Here is a 21,595-nt window from a genome sequence, read left to right on the forward strand (position 1 = left end):
AAGTCAGAGTTAAGAAAATACAGCGGAGATTTATTGCAGGGGAGAGTCATTTCTTGGTGAAATGTGGTTTTACTCTTGTTCTTCTCCCAAAGAGGAGGAGTTTTTTGAATGCTTCTGTAACTTATTTGTAATAAAGCTTTTTGCCAACCATTCTTCTACCTCTCATGATTGCATTACACTTTTACAACCCCTCTGTCCTGGAGAGGAAACAAAATCTTAGCCAGCTCAAGGAGGCTAGAATCAACACTACTCCAATCACTCACTCTTGTTTGTTCTAGAAGGGTGATGTTCTATCCAAAGGGCAGCCTGAATACTGAATACTATGGCTTGTCCTCTGCCAGCAATAGGATGCTGCAGTGCTAATGTTCCTTCTGCTTTGCTTTAGTGCCTCTTTACAGGTCATTACTGAAGCAGCCCTTGACAGGCCAGCATGTTGTGTACAAAGGAGAGACCGGGCCGTGTGGATGCCGTTTTTCCATCGCACTGGGTGTGCGAAGTGTGGGGGAGAATGGCTCTTTCCTACCCTGATTTCTACGCAGTCAAACCACCGGTTTGTAACTTTTCAGACCAGATCTGTCTTAGCTTGTACAGTGCTTGACTTGCCAACATCATTATCCTTAAACAAGCCAGGGTTTGCAGAGCATGAAGTCTGGGCCTAATCCTATTTCTTTACACTTTCACGCAGCCCAGTGTCAAACAGCATGCCTTGCTTAACACTGATCTGCATCAATGCGATGTGGGACTTGGAATGGGACCAGGGGTTAAAATACTTCCCCCCTCCAAGCACCCATAACAGGCCTCTTGTACCACCTTAGTTTTACAATTGAATTGGGGGATGGGAGCAGCTAGTCCCTCCAAACTATTGCTCTTCCTCTTATTGGCTGGGACCCTCTGCCAAATATTCACACTGGAACCTGCAATTCAAATTTAAAACAGCTGGGAAGCAAGAGCCTGTAGTTCTCCCCCTTCCCAGAGTCATTCTCATGGGCCTAGAACATACGGAACCAGATTCAGATTTGATATGGGCTAAAAGCAGTAGCTATTGGGTTTTGATCCTCCAGTTTCTGTCCTATAATCCAGCTCTTGCTGCTTAGATACTAAACATCAACTCAAATTTCCTGTTAGTGCTCTAAGGAAACTGTCAGTCTAGGCAGAATGTGCCCCTACCCCCTCTGGCTAATAGTACATGGTACACGAGGGTAAATAAAAAGCATTTCCTTTAGCAATAAATTAATGTCGTTGATTACAACAGACGAGAGAGCTGTCCTGCAATCCCTTGTGTTGTATTCGAATGCAGATCGTACGATCCATGCCTGATTCTCACACAGCAGTCTGGTATTTTCTGTCTCTGGTCCTTGAATGCCCTCGTGCCTTCCTTAGTGATACCTGCGCCAGCGATCTTGTTCTTTACAGAGTGAGAAATACAAAGTTAACGCCACACTATGTTACCCCAGTGTAGAATAGTAATGTTTCTCTGGTAGTGTTTAAAGTCCTCCTAGCTATTCAAATGACCATAAGTGTCTAAGCTGCTTTATTGGAGTGGGGTTTAACTGATCTTTTTGGTTTACCTTAATTCTCTCCTGCAGGTTGACTCTGCTATGCCAGACAGCTGAAGCATGATAGTTCAAGGAGGAAGGGAGGAGAACACAGTGGCAGGAATGAAGAGTTTAAATCCTAATTACACCCAGCTAGTAGCAATAAGAATATTGCTACACATCAAGCTCAAGTGGTTAGATGTTTCCATGTATCTGTGCATGTGCCCGGCCCAAGTACAAGGCACGCTTCTTTGGGCTTTCCCCAACATAAACACAAACCCACCCCCCCATTATCCTACCAAACCAAGATACTTCACTGCACATGCTTCTCCCCCAGGGGAGAGGATGAGTGAACAAACACGACACCGCTGTGTAGTCACGTTGCTCAATGCAGTACGGGAAGGTGCTGAGATTGACATGTGTGCAGCAGGCACTGGCCTTTTTGACAAGAGCTGTATGACTGAAAGGGGACGGCGGCTGGAAATTACGTTTTTAAATAACTTAAGGCTTTTCGTCTTCAAAGCGTTTTACAAACGTTAACCTTTAACTCCGAGTCCTACAGCAGCTCTTGCAAAAACAGTTGCAAGACGGGAAGTTGCTTAAATTCAGCAGTGTGAGGAAAGCCCTGTCCTAGAAACTACATGAAACAGGAAAGTATGCAGGATAAACTATGTATTTCCCAAGGGGGAAGGGAATGCAGTATGTTCTCAATCCCTCGAAGCCAGCACCATCGTCACCAGCCTTCTGGACAGGTAGGAATAGTTATCACTTTCTTCAGAGCCCATCACTCCCTTCATAGACCAGCTGGCTCAGAGTTGACTAAAGTAGGGTATTCCCTTCTACCAGCTGGGGAATGAGACCACTGCCTCTGTAACATGCCCGGTTCCTACTGTGCAGAGTATTAATCACAGGGCATGAAGCCACCAACCAGCCTAGGCTAATGTTCACCACCATGTCAGCTTTTGCTTTCCCCCAGAAGGCTTTAAAATCCATAAATGATGGATAGCTCTTGTCAGTTCCCTGACAGAGAGCTCCAGTATTAGTGTTCATAACCCTGAAATCACTTGGCTAATAAAGAGATTTTTCCCCCCTCTAAAATGGAAGGAGGATTTGCTTGGAAGAGACACACGCCAAAAAGAAAACCTTACTCAGATGCTCATATCTCCAGCCATAGCTGAGGATGCAATATCCAGCCAACAGCATGGAGATCCCAGCAGCTCCACCCTTCTTTACGTTGATGTATTTGTTGTTGTAACTGCTCCAGGCTGTTGAAATAGAAACAGGGCCAGCTGGGTTATTCATCTCAAATTAGGGCTGATAGACTACTGTAACTTTAAAAGCCAAACGGTTGGATCAATCAAGCCACTTCCTTTTACATGAAGATAACTCATGCCAAATAACTCCTCTTGTCTCTCACATCAACATACTGCTGGTTTTTTTTAGACTAGGCTCCAGACAAGTTAACATACAGAGAAGAAGCAAGTGATCCAGGCTCACCTTTCTGCACTGCTCCGAGCAGTCCCTTTGGAGAGAAGTCGCAAGCTGCCAGCCAGGCAGGCAGCTCCCTGAGCTTTACGTCCATCAGACGTCTTTCTATGAGGGGAGCTACAAAACAGTCACAAGAGTCAGGTGGGAAAAGAGGGCTAGGTATTTTGCCCACACACACCACGGTCTGCAGACTGTACTCTACGCACAGACTGTTCTCTACCATAGTTCAAAATGATTCCAATAATGCGGCTTTCCCTGCTACTTTCGGGGAGGAAAAACATACAACCCTTCCCCCTGGACTGGAGAGATCTTATGCTGCACTGAGAGGTGTGTCCTGCCTAGGAAAAACAATACCCACATTGAGGGAAGCAACCTTGCTTTTCCATGGAAAGCCATGCTATTCCTAGTGAATGCAGTTATGGTCCCCCAGGAAAAGCTTGTAAATGAGTGCTCACTTAAAGAGCAGTCACCCAGTAAGTTTCCCCCACCGAATCCTGATTCTATATAATGGATGTAGCCCATCAGTGGTCACTATGCAGTACATCTCAAAAGTGGTGACTGAAAGCCTCCTTTTACCTTGCGGTTCTTCCAAGAAACCAGGCTCTATCTTCTTGATCTTGATCTCTGCGTCCTCCTGGAGAGGTCTCCCTGGAAACATGCTCAGCCTCTGATAACTAGGATACAATTCTGGAAACCACTCCAGTCCAATAGATCTTGCCTGTATGTTCCTGCCAGATGATTGGAACAGGCAAGTAGGTTGGTTTTCAGAGGTGTCGCACAAGTGTTGTTTCAAAGCCAGCTTGCTGTCTCTTCTCCCTGTATTCAGAACAGACTTGGAAAGTAAGGCAATCTGCTTTTCATCCACCAGAAACTGTTGCACACAGGCTAGGTAGTTGCTGGCTATTCCTTCACTGGCTCCTCTGAGAGTCTCTCTCACTGACAGGTGGGACTTCTTGGTGAGGGAAGCAGAGAAAGAGGCCTTAGAATCCACATCACCATTTAAGTAAAACTGCTTCTCTTCTGTCTCACTTTTAGCCACTCTGTCCAGCAGAACGAGGCCATGAGGGCTCTTTCTGCAGTCAGCTTTTCCAGGATCGCTGAGTTCGTGCATTTCAGTTGCAGTTAAACAATTGCCTTTTTCTCTCTCTCCACGCAAGGTATTACTTTCTGCAACCTCCAGACTAAAAGCATTTGTGTTCATGGCCCCCGTACCGTTCATGTTCTTCCAATGGTCAGACTGGACTGTGTCTGCATGGCTTTCAGAGCAGTCTGGAGCCAGCATTTCCAGATACCATCCGTGGGTCGTACAATTACGTGTGGTAGCACTGTCTGCCAGAGTGCCCTGAATTTTGGATTCATTCCTACCTCTTAGCACTTTGACACGATGTTTCTCAATAACTACTTTCACTCCCTCAAGAGCTGACCTAGGAGTACTTTCAAGATCACAAGTGGGTAAATCCAGAGAACCAGCCACCTCCTGTGTTGGAGACCCTACCTTCCTTTGTTTCTGTTTTGCAGAAGATCTTATTGGGTCATTAGGAAACTCTGAAGCAGATTTTCCATCCTTATTCAAAGAAGAAAGCTCCAAAATGCCACCAGGTGCTGAATTTTCATCGTGAGAAGTATTTTTACTTCTGCTTTTCTGTTTGGTGGGTAATTGCTTTGCTTTTGAAGTCCTCTTCTCTGCTGCATTCATGTGCATTCTGGCCTCTTCTTGAACTACTGTCATTCCTTCATCTCTGTGTGTCTTTTCAGAAGTCAGTTTAATTTGCCGCTTTGTATTTTTACCTGGCTTTTCTGCAGGCAAGTTGCTAGCTATTTCTGATCCAGCAGTACCCCCTATTTGTAAGGGGTTTAATTTCCTTTCTGCTTTGTTCCCTATTGTGTCAAAGGATTTTTTCTTACTTTCTCTTTCTGAGCTATTGTCTGGGGTTGTGATCTTCTCTTTACTTTGTCCCCTTTTTTTCTCAGTAGCCAAGAGTCTAACTGGCTTGGAATGAGATGCTTTCAAGTCAGGAGAGGCCACCTTGCCTAAGTCAAAAGCAGTTTTCGTGTCTCCTGCCATCTTACAGTGTGGCAAGTGGGACTTCAGTCGCTTAAATGGCTTCCTACAATAGGGACACAGTTCCATTCCTGGGGGGACACCTGCCATCTTTCTGTCTGGAAAGAAAAATAAAAAGCATTATCTACTAGCATGTGTCATAGCAAGAATAGACCCTGTGATAGGAATTAGGGTGAGATGCTGCTCAGGAAAGGTAGGTAGGAGTGGAAATGAGCCCACTACAGGGACTAGTTAGCACAAGGAAGTTACATTTTATCCTGTTGTCTAATATGACAAGGTAAACAAAGGTTTCAGAGTAACAGCCATGTTAGTCTGTATTCGCAAAAAGAAAAGGAGGACTTGTGGCACCTTAGAGACAAACCAATTTATTTGAGCATGAGCTTTCGTGAGCTACAGCTGTAGCTCACGAAAGCTCATGCTCAAATAAATTGGTTAGTCTCTAAGGTGCCACAAGTCCTCCTTTTCTTTTTAAGGTAAACAAAGGAAAGCACACACCCTTGAAGAGAAAAAAACACTCCCAAGTAAAAATAGGACAGTGGCTGAGTGAGATTGAGGTACAAAGGTAGAGAAAGCCTTAGATTGGCCAAAATTGCAAGACTTACACAGGAATGCAACTTGCCAGGGTCACATGCATAAAACATGTCCTTAATTAAGCATGGCACTTGCCTATGTCCTGCATTAAACCTTGAATGATTGATCCTTGCCTCAGCCACATGTGAGCTTTGCACTTGTGACGGCAGGGGTCCCTGAGCAGTATAACTCATTCATGCTGCCATTTCTGCACCTTCTTTAAAAAAAAAACAAAAAAACTCAGCCCTAGGGGAAGGAGATTGAGTTTTGCAATGACCGAGGGCTCCTGCTGAAGTGTTGGTGTCCCTTCCCCCTCCTCGAGCAGTTAGAGGCACAAAACCTCAAAGTAAAAAAGCAGCAGTGTTTGCCTGACTCCTAAGCCCCCTGCAACGATAAATGCACTGGGGGCAGTGGGGAGAAGAAAGCAGGGCTGAGTGCTGCCTGATCTGTCTGTGAGCCAGATGTGAAAATAAAAAGTACACCTCCCTACTCCAGCCTTCTGTCACAGTGACAGTCGCTCTGAGAGCAACAACTTCCTGGCTGAGCTCTCTTCCCTCCCCTTCCATGACTGGGAAAGCAGCTCCCTGCTCCAAAAATATCCCTCCTCCTCCTGCAGCAGGAACAGCTGCTCTCATGCCTACCTGCTCAGTGGGGACGCAGGGGGATGTGGCATTTCGGGGCAGCTTTAGTTCCCGCCCTGTGCTCCAGCAGCCTTTAGGCTGCATCAACAGCAGTTCCCCGGGGAACCACGAGCCCTTCTATCCTGGTGGCTAGCTGCTCCATCCATCCTCTTCCCCCTGCTCTGAGAGGTGCTCTGCTGTCTCACGTGGGGTCGTTAATAAAGCTCTTGTTGAAGCTTGCCTGACCCTGTCACATGACAGAAACAAGGGGCTAGTTCCCACTGTGTTGTGATGCTTGCAGCATCAGTGTTACAAAGGAAACCACAAGAGTTCAAAAATCTTGAGCCCCTCCAGAGCCCTCCCACGTTATGAGATTGGCCTAAAAATCATGAGATTTTAAAAAGAATATATTTTGGGGGTTGGGGTGGTTATTTATTTTTTTTTAATTTGCCTTCTGGGTTTTGAGCTGGGCAGGGGGGGGAATCACCTTTTCCAGCTTTCCTTGGCAACAGCGAGAGCTAGAAACATATCTTTGTTTGTAAACGAAGGCTGAGAGTATCATGACTTCAGGAGCTGGGGCTTTAAGCAAAATACCGTGACAAGTGTGATACAATCGTGAGTTGGGTAACGCTGAAAGCAGCTGCTGAACCTAGGCGTTCTGCTAGTGACCAGCTTCTCAATATGAAAAAATAGGACAAGAAGGGGAGGCAGGACGGTATCCTGATGATTTAAGTTGCTCCCCAGGGGAGAGCAGTGACAATATCTACCCCTGCAGTCTCCTTGTTGTTATCTCATTTGCCAGTCTCAAATCTCGCATGGGAGATGCTCAGAGGCTAGGGTGATGGACACCAGTAGGAGCCTCTAAAACAGAATAAAGCCATTGGTTACAGGTGACCCTTAGGGGTGTTAATAAAGCTGTTATTAGAGGGGGCCCATGGGGGGGCTCTATGCCTGAGGGTGTCAATAAAGCTGTTGTTGAAGGGGGCCCATGGGGGGGTGTTTGCACTGAGAGTGTCAATAAAGCTGTTGTTAGAGGGAGCCCATGGGGGGGTTGTTTGCCTTAGGGTGTTAATAAAGCTACTGTTGAAGGGGGTCCATGGGGGGGGCGGTTTGAGGGTGTCAATAAAGCTGTTGAAGGGGGCCCGTGGGGGGGGCTGTTTGCACTGAGGGTGTCAATAAAGCTGTTGTTGAAGGGGACCCATAGGGGGCTGTTTGCCTGAGGGTGTTAATAAAGCTACTGTTGAAGGGGACCCCTGAGGAGGGCTGTTTGTCTGAGGGTGTCAATAAAGCTGTTGTTGAAGGGGCTCCATGAGGGGGCTGTTTGCACTGAGGGTGTCGATAAAGCTGTTGTTGAAGGGGACCCATAGGGGGCTGTTTGCCTGAGCGTGTCGATAAAGCTGTTGTTGAAGGGGCTCCATGAGGGGGCTGTTTGCACTGAGGGTGTCAATAAAGCTGTTGTTGAAGGGGGTCCATGAGGGGGCTGTTTGCACTGAGGGTGTCAATAAAGCTGTTGTTGAAGGGGCTCCATGAGGGGGCTGTTTGCACTGAGGGTGTCAATAAAGCTGTTGTTGAAGGGGCTCCATGAGGGGGCTGTTTGCACTGAGGGTGTCAATAAAGCTGTTTCAGAGTAACAGCCGTGTTAGTCTGTATTCGCAAAAAGAAAAGGAGGACTTGTGGCACCTTAGAGACTAACAAATTGGTTAGTCTCTAAGGTGCCACAAGTCCTCCTTTTCTTTTTGCGAATAAAGCTGTTGTTGAAGGGGACCCATGGGGGGGCTGTTTGCCTGAGGGTGTCGATAAAGCTGTTGTTGAAGGGGCTCCATGAGGGGGCTGTTTGCACTGAGGGTGTCAATAAAGCTGTTGTTGAAGGGGGTCCATGAGGGGGCTGTTTGCCTGAGGGTGTTGATAAAGCTGTTGTTGAAGGGGTCCATGAGGGGGCTGTTTGCACTGAGGGTGTCAATAAAGCTGTTGTTGAAGGGGACCCATAGGGGGCTGTTTGCCTGAGCGTGTCGATAAAGCTGTTGTTGAAGGGGGACTCAGCACAGGCCCTGCGGGGGCCCCACACACATTAACCTCCCTCCCCATTCTGCCGCTGTGCTGACCCCTTCAACGCAAGCATTAGGGGGCCTCCCCTCGCCCTCAGCGGGGTGACGTCAATCCTGCCGGATACTAAATGCCGTTTTCTGACACTATGCTACTGTACCAGCCTGGCTGAGGCGCTGCGAGGAGTCAGATTCCTGCCTGGAATTCCCGTCTACGATTCAATAAAAATTACATTTCCGGACAGGCAAGACACTAGTCACCTACCCATCTAGGTGGATGTGAAGCGCATGCGCGGAAGCCTCGGGGACCAGCTGTGGTGAATACGCATGAGCACCAGGTCGGTAGTCTGGCCTGTAGACACACGCATAAAAGCGGCACGTAGTCAACGCGCATGCGCAACACGGAAATGCTGCGTAGGGCAGTGGGGGCGTGGTCGGTGCATTACGCAGGACTAGAGAGGTCTGGTGCTCGCGCCTGCGCAGGAAGGGCAGTGCCGAGAGGACGGGACAGTGCGCCTGCGGGGAGGACTCAAGAGGCCCGACTGTGGGCACTGCGCCTGCGCAGATGAAAGCTGGGCGCGGGCGGGGGGCTGAGTATGGCCAATGCGCCTGCGTAGGAGGCGGAGACGCCGGAAGCGGCTGAGAGAGCTGAGCAGGGCCGGGGGCTTAGGTTTGGCAGCGGGGCCGTGGCTTGGGCTCCGGCCGGAGACACCCCCCGCCTCTGAGCCCCGCCCCCCGGAGCCCCGCCATGAGCTGCCGGCAGCCGCTGCCGAGCGAGCGGGGAGCGCGACAGAGGTGAGCGAGGGGGGGGGCGGCCTCGGGCTGCGGGGAGGGGTCCCTGGGCAGCGCGAGGGGGGAGGGGACCGCATGGGGGAGGGGAGGGGTCCCTGGGCAGCGCGAGGGGGGAGGGGACCGCATGGGGGAGGGGAGGGGTCCCTGGGCAGCGCGAGGGGGGAGGGGACCGCATGGGGGAGGGGAGGGGTCCCTGGGCAGCGCGAGGGGGGAGGGGACCGCATGGGGGAGGGGAGGGGTCCCTGGGCAGCGCGAGGGGGGAGGGGACCGCATGGGGGGTCCCTGGGCAGCGCGAGGGGGGAGGGGACCGCATGGGGGAGGGGAGGGGTCCCTGGGCAGCGCGAGGGATCTCCCCCACCCTTACGCAGCCCCCACCCCACCCCCAGGCATGTCTGTATTGCAGTCGGATGCCTGCAGCTGACTCAGGCTTGAGGGCTCAGATGAAGGAGCTGTTTAACTGCTGTGTAGGTGCTGGGGCTCAACCTACATCCTGAGCTCTGGGACCCTCCCCCCTCACTTGGTCCAGCCTGAGCCTCATGGGAGATGTCTACCCAGCAATTAAACAGCCTTTTAGCCCCAGGAGCCTGAATCAGCTAACACAGGCCAGCCGCAGGTGTCTGATTGCAATGTAGACATACCCTAGGTGGGCAGCATAAGGGTGGAGGAGTTCACAGCAGGGCCTGGGGGCAGTGTACCCTTACACAGCCTCTCTCTGACAGCTAGTGAATGTCTAGTGATCAGCTCAACATGGCTGAAACAACTCTTAATCATTCCCACTTCTCCAAGCCCTTTCCACTATGTCTTTGCTTGCTTGCTCGCTGTGCATAACAAAACCATCCTGCCGATAACCTGGTGGTTGTCCTCACCCCTGACCTCTCTCTCTAGGTCCTCACATCCAGACTACGTATAAATCTTGCGGATTCCTTCCACGTAACATCTCTAGGATACAGTCTTTTGTATCCATCTAAACAGCTAAAAATCTTGTCCAGGCTCCCAGCGCCTCTCGCATCTCAGTTACTGCAACATCCTTTCCTCTGGCCTTGACAAATTCAATCTTCCCTGTGCTTGTATCCTTTCAGAATGGTGCTGCAAAGATTACTTTCCTAGCCCATCACCTTGATCATGTCATTCCTCTCTCATCCCTCAACTGGCTCCCTCTTCTTGATTATATCAAAAAAGCTACTTGTCTTTACTTTCCAAGGCCCTTCACTACACAGTCCCACTCTACCTATCCTCTCTCAGTGTAATAACGTTGACTCCCACCTCTGATGGCTCACAATGCCAGCCTGTATCACCCATGTGTTAGCATCTTTCTCCCATGCTGCCTCTCATAGTTATGGGGAGTTCCCCATAAACATCCATAAAGCAACCTCATTATCCTCCTCCAGATCCCTTCTCAAAACTTTCCTTTGCCACAATGCTACAGAAAACTTGACAAGGGCTAGGCTGCTGGTGTGCTGAGATCACATCATATCCTGCTGATCAGTCTTTTCCCATGGCTTCCTTTTACACCCCTGCCAGTTCATCTGTATCTATCTCTTGTCTGATACTCAGAACATAAGCTGTTTGGGGCAGGGACTAGCTCTGTGCTGTTTGCACAGCGGCTTCCTGCTCCATGACTGGGGGCTCCTAGGTGCCACAATAATACAAATAAAGCTGCACTATTATTTGTGATCCAGAAGGCACAGACCAAATAACAACTTGGCTTTTGTATAGATTCTGTCCTTATAGACAAATTCCAATATAAGTGCTGTGTTTAAGCCCATCATGTGGTGTGTATTGTTTTCCAGAAGCTAGAAAAGCTTTGTCTAGATTTTGTACAACACCCAGCATGTTGGGGCTCTGATTCTGACTACCTGCTGGGTACTATCATCATTGTATAAATGATGGGAAAAGGTTATGTGCCGCTAGTATTAAGGTTTTGCCAATTTATAAAGGGATGCCAGCATCTTAGAATGTTAAATACCTCTTGGTTGCTGTTATGTTTTGTCTTCATAATATCATGAAGCAACAGTGATGTCATAAGAGGATGGCAAAACCATCCCAAACAGTGAGAGACTAACAGGACTGGCCTTTAGTGTTATGTTTTTCAAAGTCTCAGTTGGGATGCTTTCATTCAGTGTTTAAAGAAATGTTGACCAGGAACATTATTTAACTTCAAATGCTGTCAGATTTGAGAGAATAAAGCAAGTTGTCATGGGTGTCTAACTGCAGGATCCATATAAGCAAGATGAATTTAATTGGGTAGCTACTGAAAACTTAGGCACCCCCATCCTTTTCCCTGCTGCTTTCCTTCTAGTCGGATGTCATTCAGAAACACCAGGCTCATTTTTAGAAATGTCTGAGTATTAGATAAGCGTCTTACATGCATGGCTAAGGCTTAAAAGCAGTCTAAAGAATTTAAACATATTTTTCTCTCATTTTAATGGAAGATGAGTCCAAATCCCCTGGACTGGCTTGAAAGCCTCCAGCTGGGCACACAGAGAGGGAGATGTATTTCCTAGTACTCTGTGGTGAGCAGTTGAAGAAAAATATGAAAAGTCATAAGCAGTTGTTGGTTTCTTGAGGAATCCAATCAGTAGTTACAGTGTGTGGGTTTTGCTGTTTGTTCAGTCACATGTCCATGGGGTTGACTACAAAATGAGGTCCTATAAATTGTGAATGAGCTGCTGACTTTTTTTTTTTTAACTTTTTTTCCCATAAATTTCTTTAGGAAGAGGAGACGGAATGGTAGTGAAGAAGATGGCCACATCCCACAGACAAAGCGTAGTACCAGAAATGCAGTCGTTCAGGAATCTTGGGATACTGAGGTGAAATGTTTTCCGATTAGATTCCACATTTCACTTAATTTTCTAAGCTGGAATAATTGCTGTGATGTGTATAATCACATTTATAGAAAACAGCTAAGTAAAACTTGGTAGTTTTTTTCATTACATATTTTGTATATAAAATTCTGAGGCTTGGCACAAAATTGCACTTCAGGTATTGGATTCTGTTAACACAATTTGGAAATCCAGCCTGTTTCTCATTGCAGTTGGTTATTTTCCACTTAAATGGTTTTGTGTGTATGTATTGTTTTATAACTACTAATTTACTTTGTTGGATGCTGTGCAAAAATATATTGTCAAAGTAAGCTAAGTACTTTACAGCTAGAAAAGAAACATTTTCTGCCCCTAGAGAGTTTACAGTCTGAAATTAGATGTAACGTAATCGGGAAGACAACAAATCGAAGGATTCAGTAACAAGAACATGTGGTTGCTTTGTCTGGCTGTACACATTACTTACGAATTCCGTTGGTTTTTTTAATACTTGTTAGTAACAAATGATCGAAAAGTGATCGAACTAATGAGCACTCTTCCCTATACTAATGGTTCTATTGGCCTGGTAAGTGTTACACAGTGCTCTTAGTAAGCAATAGCACTCATTTAATGTGTGCAAAGTACTTCATTGATGCCAAGTATTTCAGTTTTTTGAGAGAGTTTTGTGGTTAACATAGGACTTGAACTTTAGCTTGCTGGATTCTCCTCCTACCTCTGCCATGTGTCTTCTGTGTGACATTGGGTAACCTCTTAACCTTTCTGTACCTCAGTTTCCCCCATCAGTAAAACATTGTTTATAGTTGCCTAACTCACAGGGGTAGTTTGAAAATTGAGGTCCCAATGCCCACTGAAGTCAGTGGAAAGGCTTCCATTGGCTTCATTGGGCATTGGATCGCATCCTGAATTAGTTGCTTTCATAGCACTTTGAGATCCGCACAAGGAAGGTGCTAGGCAAGGGCAAAGTACTGTCTTTCTAGCTTTGAGACTTATTTCCACTGCTTATTCCTAAACTGTGCTACTAGTGACCAGTGCTGCCTAAATCTTTGTACATGTCGACACTGAGAAGTTACAGAGTAGCAGCCGTGTTAGTCTGTATCCGCAAAAAGAAAAGGAGGACTTGTGGCACCTTAGAGACTACCAAATTTATTTGAGCATAAGCTTTCGTGAGCTACAGCTCACTTCATTGGATGCATCCACTGAATGCATCCAATGAAGTGAGGTGTAGCTCACGAAAGCTTATGCTCAAATAAATTTGGTAGTCTCTAAGGCGCCACAAGTCCTCCTTTTCTTTTTACTGAGAAGTTAGTGTGTCTATTTCTGAATTGCAGTAACTTTCTACTGTAAATGGACTGGGAAAGGTGTGCAAAGAAAGGAGACTCCTTCATGTTTGGGATGGTAATGAGATGGTTTTCTAAATGTGTTCAATGGTGTGTGTGTGTGTGTAGACCACTTATTGTTAAGCCTGGCTGTTTGTCATGGCAAAAAAAAAAAAAGCTTTGGTTCACATATTTCAGTAGGTATAAGCTGTTAGCCTTGGTGCTGTATTTTGGCCATACAAAAAGTTGTGTGCTACATTATTTTAAGCAAAATGTTCTTTATTTTATTGTCATAGTTCTAAACTATTTAATTTTAAACAGACAAGTCTTGCTGCTTAAAGGAGTGGCTGGTGTGGCAGACCATGACTTTGTGTAGAAAAAGTTTAACAATCAAGCTGTTCATCATAGAAGCCATGGGCTTTCTTGATTATTCTTTCTCTGGAAGTAAGACTTTCTGGGATGAGGTTGCCCTCTGGTATAACAGCAGTCCACAAAACATCTGCTTTCCATTTGACATTGAATCACTTACCCAACAGAAACATCTCTCCAGGGGTGTCAAGCAGCTACGGACGAGCCAAACTTTGTGGAGGGAGGAGGAAGAATTTAGTGTGTAGCAAGGGTTTGAACTAGGAACAATTAAATTTAAAAATATCAGGGGCAGGGAATAATTGAGTGGCTGAAGAACCTTTGCTTGTCGTACGAATACTTAACATTAGACGGGGCAAAGCAGTAAAAACATAGATGGGAATAATTTTGTAGTAAGCATGCAGAGAGAGAGAGTAGACGATGTAATAAAGCTTTGCTATTGGTAACTGCTATGATTCTAAGAATTGTCTGCACACAGACAGCGTAGACATGAGCTTTGAGTGGATTCTCTACATGCCATTCCAGCAGTGAAGTCAAACTGTTGAATCTAATATTGAAGTTGCCATTTCACACATACACGTGCATTGCAAGTCTTTGCAGCTTTGGCAATAGAGTTAAAAATACATCTGCCCATATGAACTAAACTTCACAATTTCTACTTCTGATGCATGCAATTTATGCAAGAGCCTAATTTTCAGGCTTTTCTGTCCCTTTCTCCTGTTCTTACCAAGATTTTTAGATCACTGAATCAAGCATGCAATGAAATTAGATTCATACTATTCCAGTATCTCTAAGAACTTCCCATGCCAAGTTGTGAAATTGAATCTTGTGCTTATGGTGCATGAACATACTTCTAATTTATATCACTTTGAGGGTGCTGACCATATGTAACATCTCTGCTTTGTAACTGACAAATCACCATGAAAACAAGGCAACCTCTGCTTGATAGAATTTCAGAACAGTTCCAGGCTACTGAATTTGGGGCAGAGGGGAGTTGTAACTCTAAACTTGGTAAGAATGGAGGGGAGGGGAGTGCTTTTCCTTTGAGTGCATGCGCTCAAAGTATTTAAGTGAAATTGTAACTAATTCTGACTTCTTCCCTGCCTTCAGTTTGAAGATGTATCTAACTTCTGTCTTCCAATCCTCATACAGAGCTTGATTTACTTAAAGGGATGTTTTCAATTTGAAAATCTATTTGACTATACCTACTATTATCAGAGATTAGTAAAACTGAAAAGTAATTTTGGCAGGATATTCCCCCCCCCCCCCATTTGTTTACTTGGGTCACTTGACAGCAATTTATATACTGTTTTTTAAAAATCAAGGTGGTGGTTCCTGTAGATCAGTGGTTTTCAACATTTTTTCATTTGCAGACTCCTACAAACTTTCAAATGGAGGTGTGGACCCCTTTGGAAATCCTAGACATAGTCTGCTGACCCCAAAGGGTATGCGGACCACAGGTTGAAAACAGCTGCTGTAGCTGAAGAGAAATCACTTGATGTTGTTAGTGGCCGTTCAAACAGGGTGTTGATTTTTCTGACTTTAAGTAGCCCTCATGTTTGGCCAGTAGATTTGTCTTCAGTTGTCTAGGTGAGCTAGATCCAGTCCAAACGATCTTTGCTGGTCCACCCTGTTGGACTATCCTTTCACATAAACAATGCTGTTGACTCCAGCTACGCTAAATCCTCCATCAGAAGAAGTTGGAAGAGTCTCTTCAATCTGTCAGCGCGGCTGTTTGGCAAATTTAAGTAGTGATGTGGGGTTTTTCCTCTTTCCTAGCACTGAGCATGCTACTTGCACAACACTCCTAGACTCTGCTAACCCAGAGGATGAGCTGAAGTTTCTATAGTACAGTTCATTCCACAGATGCACCTTAGAAAATAGCTATATTAGGGCATATTGCAAATGTTAAATCTTGGCTGTTGCACTGGCATTCTGAATGCTTTGACGTCGTGTTTTCTGTCCTGCTCAGGATTGTGGTTTTGCATTTGCTAAAAGGTTAGCTCTGTACCCTTAGTCTTGATTAAAAATATCCGTTTATAAATTAGAAATGTCGGTCCTGCCTTCAGATGCACATGCGTGTATTTTTACCTCTTGTATAGTCTGTTATATATGGATTTGCACTGTACTGTAGCTGATCTTATAAGTTGCCTGGTGTCAAGTGGCCAATTCAGTGGTTTATAGGGGTGTTGGATGGAACCCTTAATGAGGAACAGAATCATCAGTGAGGAGCACGAAGAACTTTTTCACTCCTGAGGAAGAATGGGGATCTTCATTATTTTGTCTGACTTACGCTTTTCCTTCCTGAATAATCTTTTTCTTCGTTAACCCCATTTCCTAATGGTGCTCCTATCATTGGTTAGTCAGGCTGAGGACAGGGCACCCTGGATTTCAGAAATATTGCTCCATCAACTGAGTGGGTTACTGTTATGTGATTTTTTTTAAATTATTTATTTATTTATTTTATTTTATTTTATTTTTGGTACTTGCTCTGAGAATCTGAACATGGTTCTGCCAAGCACTGCAGCTAGGCTAGCTCCCACAAATGCTACTGTGGTATCTGCAGCTATTAATTCTGATCCCAAAATGATTTACTTAGTCCTACTTCCAAACTTGTCTCAGAAGACTCTGAGAATGATGGTCTAAATCAGACCTAGCTCCCCCGACAATTTTTCCTAAAATACTTTAGGAAAAACAAATAAGTATGCACATATACCTGTCCAAATCATTGTAATTTATTTATGTTGGGGTTTTTTGCAGAGCCAATAAAAATAATGTACAGTTGTCTCTCTTCTTTACTGCATTAGCTCTCAACCTTTCCAGACTACTGTACCCCTTTCAGAAGTCTGATTTTTGTCTTGCATATTCCCAATTTTCACCTCACTTAAACTACTTGCTTACAAAATCAGACGTAAAATACAAGTGTCACAGCACGCTATTACTGGAAAAATTGCTTGCTTTCTCATTTTTACCATAGAATTATAAAATAAATTGGAATATAAATATTATGCTTTCGGTGTATAGTTTATAGAGCAGTATAAACAAGTCATGGTCTGTATGAAATTTTAGTTTGTACTGACTTTGCTAGTGCTTTTTATGTAGCCTGTTGTAAAACTAGGCAAATATGTAGATGTACCTCCTGGATGACCTCTGCATACCCCCAGGGGTACACGTACCCTGGGTTGAGAACCCCTGCTTTACTGGACTTAAACCGAATAGAAACAAATAAGGTGCTTTACATGTTCTTGTCTCTTTCTTTCTTATTTCTTTTGCATTTTGTAGACTAGCTAGCTAGTAAGTCTGTTTCTGTAACAAACGGAACAAATATCACTTTTCGTAACAGACTTATTCAGCCCCAGGGGACAAATTAAGCCCTGGATGGGGAGATGGGTAGGGAGGCAGCAGGGGTCTGGGGGGTTGGATGGGGCAGGACTAGGGGAGGCAGCAGGAGATGGGGTGTGATCCTGGGGACTGGGGCCAGAGGACGCGGGGGGGGCTGGGGGGGGCAGTGGGGTGAGCCCGGGGCCAGGACCTGCCACTGCACAGCTGGGGGACAGAGTGTGCGTCTGAAACCTGGGGCCAGAGAATGCAGCGTGGGCAAGGGGCAATGGGGGCACCTGGGCCCTGCGGCTGGAGGCGGTGGGTGGGTGGGTGGGCAGGGGAGGTGTGAGCCTAGGGCCAGAGCCTGCCACCCCCTGAGCTGAAGGTCAAGCCCCACTGCCCCTGGGAAGGTGGGGAGCTCACACCAGCTGCTTGCTCCTGTGACGTTTGTGGCCCCGTGTGAGGGCCGGGCCCAACCCCTGCTAATAACCTCAGGTGAGGGCCATGCTCCTCCTCATCCAGGAGGCTGTGGCCACACAAAAAGCTCCTGGTGGCCACATGCGGCCACGTTGTCCACATTTGAGAAACGCTGGTCTAAAGGGCTGTATGCTTCAGTTTCTGTGATTCAGGCATTGCTTGGTGCTCCTTTACAGAACAGCAAAGAAAGCCAAAACACTTAACTGATCATTTGTGTTTGAGTTCTGTTTTATAATTGTGGCTAAACTGAAGCATTACAACTACTTGGTATATGTATTGATATATAAAATGGGGTAGATATAACAGAGGAATTTTGAAGATGCCCTTTAATTTTGAAGATGTTTGTAACCCTTCTCCAGATACTTCTCCTTGATCTTGCATTTGATAGCCATCTATTGTTGTGTAGATAATATCATGATTTCAGCAGTGATCTTATAAGGGACATTATTTGCTTCATTATGGTCCTATATATAAGGGAATTGTTGATTTACAACAACCTGATCACAAGGTATGTCTTCAATATGATTTGGGCAGTAAAGAGCTTCACGTTCTAGTGACTTTTGTGTCTGGTTTTAAAAAAATGGAGAACAGTATGATGACTGGAGAGACCTGTCAACAGCCTTAGAAGTAGGAAACACGTCCCAGGACACAAGTTCTGCTGTATTTTCGCCTAACAGTTAAAATTAGAGTGCTTTTAGATACTGGAAACCGTCTTTAGTCAGTACTAGTGGCCCTAAAAATTGTATTCTGTTATGACTTGAAATTTAAATATTGATTATTACTAAGTACTGATCATAGTTTTTACCTTGATTTTCAGAAGGTGCCTGTAACGAAAAACTGTAAGGAAAGCAGACTAAAAGAAAACAAAGTGTCCTGTGCGGTGGGTTTTTCTCCAAGGCTGCCGTAACTTGCTGAGTGTAAAAGTGCAGTTTGTTTTTTATGCATTAAGTAGTTTATGAAAAATAAGGTGATTTAGTAAATGTGGATTAGTGACCACTACACACCCTTCTTGTGTAAACTCTAACTTTGTATAATACCTGTAGAAAAAATAACCAGTCACTCATACAGCATTGACTGATCATTGCATTCTTAACAGAGTATGTTTGAAATCTTTCTCTTTAGTTGACCTGGTTAATTCTGACACTCAGTGCTCTTGCACTGATTTCAAATGCCCATAATTCAGCCTCAACAATTCTGTCAGCCTCAGCTGTGTTTTCTTGCTTTTCTGTTACAGTTGGGCTCAAAAACAAAGTGGAATTCATTGCTGTTCTGGTGGAATCAATATAACCTATTGTATAAATCAATGTTATGCACTCTGCCTTTATAGTTTAGTGTCATAGTCCATGTCAAACACTTATTTACATAGTGACCTGAGGAGCCTGGATAATTCTGGCTGATGATGTAAGTTGCAGTCTGAGATTTGTGAGCAAGCATTGCTCCAGATCTTGGAGTAAACCCCAGTGTGTACTGTTCTTCAGTAGTAAACTCTCTTTCAAGGTTATGCAATGTGGGTTTGCCTCCTTGAGTACGAACACACACTAGATGTATCTTATTGGGCTTGACTCTGATCATTGAAATTGCTGCTTTCTGTTCTAAAGAAACGGTATTCCACCAAAAAAAAAAAATTACATAATGGCTACCAAATCTTGATTTGTACAGTACAAACATTAGTTGTATGATGGTACCTCATACAAAAATCTGAAGTGGCCTTGTAATCAAACCAAGGGTTGGGGACAATATGGACTTGTTACGGGCATACATATATATTTGCCAACATTTCTTTTCCTTTTCATCAAAGTAATGTATGCCAAGATCAAGGGACATTTTCAGGTGGAAAAACTCTTTAAAATGTAAAAATTTTTTTTAATTTACTAACCATACCTTTCAATTAAAGAATGTTTAAAGTCTACTCTGTTTATAATGCTCACTTCTTAAATTTAATTGAGTGGATGATAAATTAGACATTTTCACTTTGATTCTTAAGCACTTAGCACAATGCTGCAATATTGTGAACAGTACATGAGAATAACAAAACAGGAAACTGTTTAATTGCAACTAAAGCAAATCCATGAAAATATTAGCTATCCTTTAAACTTGTTTAGCCTAAGCCACTTGATGTCTCTTGAAACACAGAAAATACGCTTTGTGTGTGGAATACTGACAACACTTTATTGGTGTCATGACCATTAAAAGCGTATACACATTTTAATCTGGTTAAAGAAAAACACTGTCTTCTTATGCAAGCTAAATCATGAGTTCTGTCTTACTTTCTGCATGTGAAAGTGATTTAGTGGCTTGCTGCTTAGTAGCCTTGAGGCTAACATAGATATCTGGGTAACTTTCTCACTGCAGTATTGCAGTGTAAAGTGCATTATGTTGCAGAAAACTAAGAACCAGGACTGAAATCTAACTTGCAAATACATAGTGGAAATGTGCTACAAGTATACTGAGTACCCTGTTGCATTTTTTTCCCCAAGTCTCCTGTCCCTCTGGGTGTTTCGCTTCGTGTGCTATGCATAGCTGTTCTGAACTTGTTTCAAACCAAATTTTGACACATGGGAAAAGGGGGAATTTTATGCAACTTTTCACCTAGCTCTAGAGAAGTATGAAATTACTAAAATCCTGTTTTCTAGTTCTTAGCAGACCAAAATTTTATTAAAATTCACTTGTGAAGTCTGAGCACTTGGTTACAAAGAACTGTTAACCTGTGGTTTTCCACTAAGTTGGGTCAAATAGCCCTAGTGGTTAGTAGATGCAATTGCACATCACCTGGGCTTCCTGAAATTTCTCATTAGTCTGACAGTCACTAAAGCAACTGAATGGGCCTTCTTGGCATTCAGTGGATTTACTTCCTGAATTGTCCACTGGACTACCTGTGAACCATGAAACTCTGTGGGAGGGAGAACTGGAGAAAAATGCTTCTTAATCAAGCTGTATAAATATGCATAGGAGAAAAATGTAAATGTTCCCTGCCGGTTAACCTTTTCTTTGTTCCACAGTCCTCCAGCAGCGATAGCAGCAGCAGCAGCTGCAGTAGCAGCAGCATCAACAGCCCTGACAGAGGAAGTGGTCCCGAAACCAGCTTAAACCAGATAATTGCAGCATCCAGTCCCATCACCCCCCCCTCCTTCCACGAGCAGTCTGCACTAAGTCAAGGTCCTTACTTCCACATCAACCAGATCCTGAAGGAGGCACACTTCCACAGCTTACAGAACCGTGGCCGCCCTCCTACATGATGAACCAGCAGTTCCTTGCCTTCTGTGAAGGGACAGCACTGTGTAGATTTGATATTTCAACTTAAAGTTTGTTAAAATGAAATTGCACAAAACGCCTGTTGCCTTTTCAGTCTATATTTGAAATAACAGGTTAACAGGAAATTGTTTACTTGTGGTTTGCTGCACTATTGCAATGCAAAAGGGGCTTTGAAGCAATTTTTATAGGATTATTTTTTGGGGTTGGTATCAAATACATGTACGATGAGTCTGAGGAACCCACATCTGTATTATAGGCGTGCATAATGAGTCCAATTCAGATTGACTGCCTAATCTGTTTGTTAGCAAGTGTTGCTTTATGTAAAGTCCTTTCAAACGTTCATCTTCAGTTTTATAAATCTTTTTTAATTTCAATAAACTAGTGAACAAGTTTCCATGATCAAGTATTATTTGTAAAGGTTGAGAGTAGTTAAAGGGACATTTGCTGAAAATGTTTAGTGTTACAAGCATCACTGACTATTACTGTAACTGGAAGATTGGAGAACATCTCATGTAGCTTAGTGGGCATGCTAAACTTTACCTTGTTTAGTCTTTCACACAGCAGTAAGACAAACAAGAAAATCCTTCTCTAGAACTAGGAAGAAAACTTAAAACAGCTGAAATTCAAGCTATGAAAAGAACTTCAGCAGTATGACCACTTGAGAGACAGGTAGCATTGGATATGTTCAGAAAGCATGCTCTACCATGCCACTCTGAGATGCACAGTAAAAAGGAAAGCTGATTTCAACACTTCAGAAGGTGTTGAGGTTATATGAATTAACTTTTCTTCTTCCCTTACCCAGCTTTACATGATAAAACTGAGAGGGAAGGGTAAGAGCATTTTGTTAATTTTTTGCTTCAGCAGTCACACTGCAATATCTTAACTAAATTCTAATTTAAATAATAGTATAACAAATATACTGTGGCTAGGGAAAG

The 21,595-nt window shown here is 44.5% G+C and overlaps 2 protein-coding genes across 5 annotated transcripts; one reads left to right on the forward strand and one right to left on the reverse strand.

The window, feature by feature from the left end:
* Positions 1-9: 9 nt before the first annotated feature.
* Positions 10-8,662, reverse strand: MTNAP1 (mitochondrial nucleoid associated protein 1). Of its 2 annotated transcripts, none has more exons than XM_084647051.1 (5): positions 8,583-8,662; positions 3,600-5,183; positions 3,033-3,140; positions 2,684-2,800; positions 10-1,405 (listed from the first exon to the last, which is right to left on the reverse strand). In XM_084647051.1, exons 1-5 carry the CDS (start codon positions 8,584-8,586, stop codon positions 1,377-1,379), a joined length of 1,842 nt encoding a protein of 613 aa, XP_084503177.1. In that variant the 5' UTR covers positions 8,587-8,662; the 3' UTR covers positions 10-1,376. The 2 variants fall into 2 exon arrangements, with proteins under 2 accessions (XP_084503177.1, XP_084503178.1); XM_084647052.1 differs by lacking the exon at positions 8,583-8,662 and adding an exon at positions 6,297-6,501.
* VCF1 (VCP nuclear cofactor family member 1) lies at positions 8,630-21,054 on the forward strand. Of its 3 annotated transcripts, none has more exons than XM_084647058.1 (4): positions 8,630-8,655; positions 11,823-11,919; positions 18,226-18,288; positions 20,408-21,054. In XM_084647058.1, exons 1-4 carry the CDS (start codon positions 8,645-8,647, stop codon positions 20,642-20,644), a joined length of 408 nt encoding a protein of 135 aa, XP_084503184.1. In that variant the 5' UTR covers positions 8,630-8,644; the 3' UTR covers positions 20,645-21,054. The 3 variants fall into 3 exon arrangements, with proteins under 3 accessions (XP_084503184.1, XP_084503185.1, XP_084503183.1); XM_084647057.1 differs by lacking the exon at positions 8,630-8,655 and adding an exon at positions 8,904-9,112; XM_084647059.1 differs by lacking the exons at positions 8,630-8,655; positions 18,226-18,288 and adding an exon at positions 8,901-9,112.
* The last annotated feature ends 541 nt before the right edge of the window (positions 21,055-21,595 follow it).

Source organism: Lepidochelys olivacea (assembly GCF_965140295.1).
Source record: "Lepidochelys olivacea isolate rLepOli2 genome assembly, chromosome: 14".
NCBI classification, from domain to species: domain Eukaryota; kingdom Metazoa; phylum Chordata; order Testudines; family Cheloniidae; genus Lepidochelys; species Lepidochelys olivacea.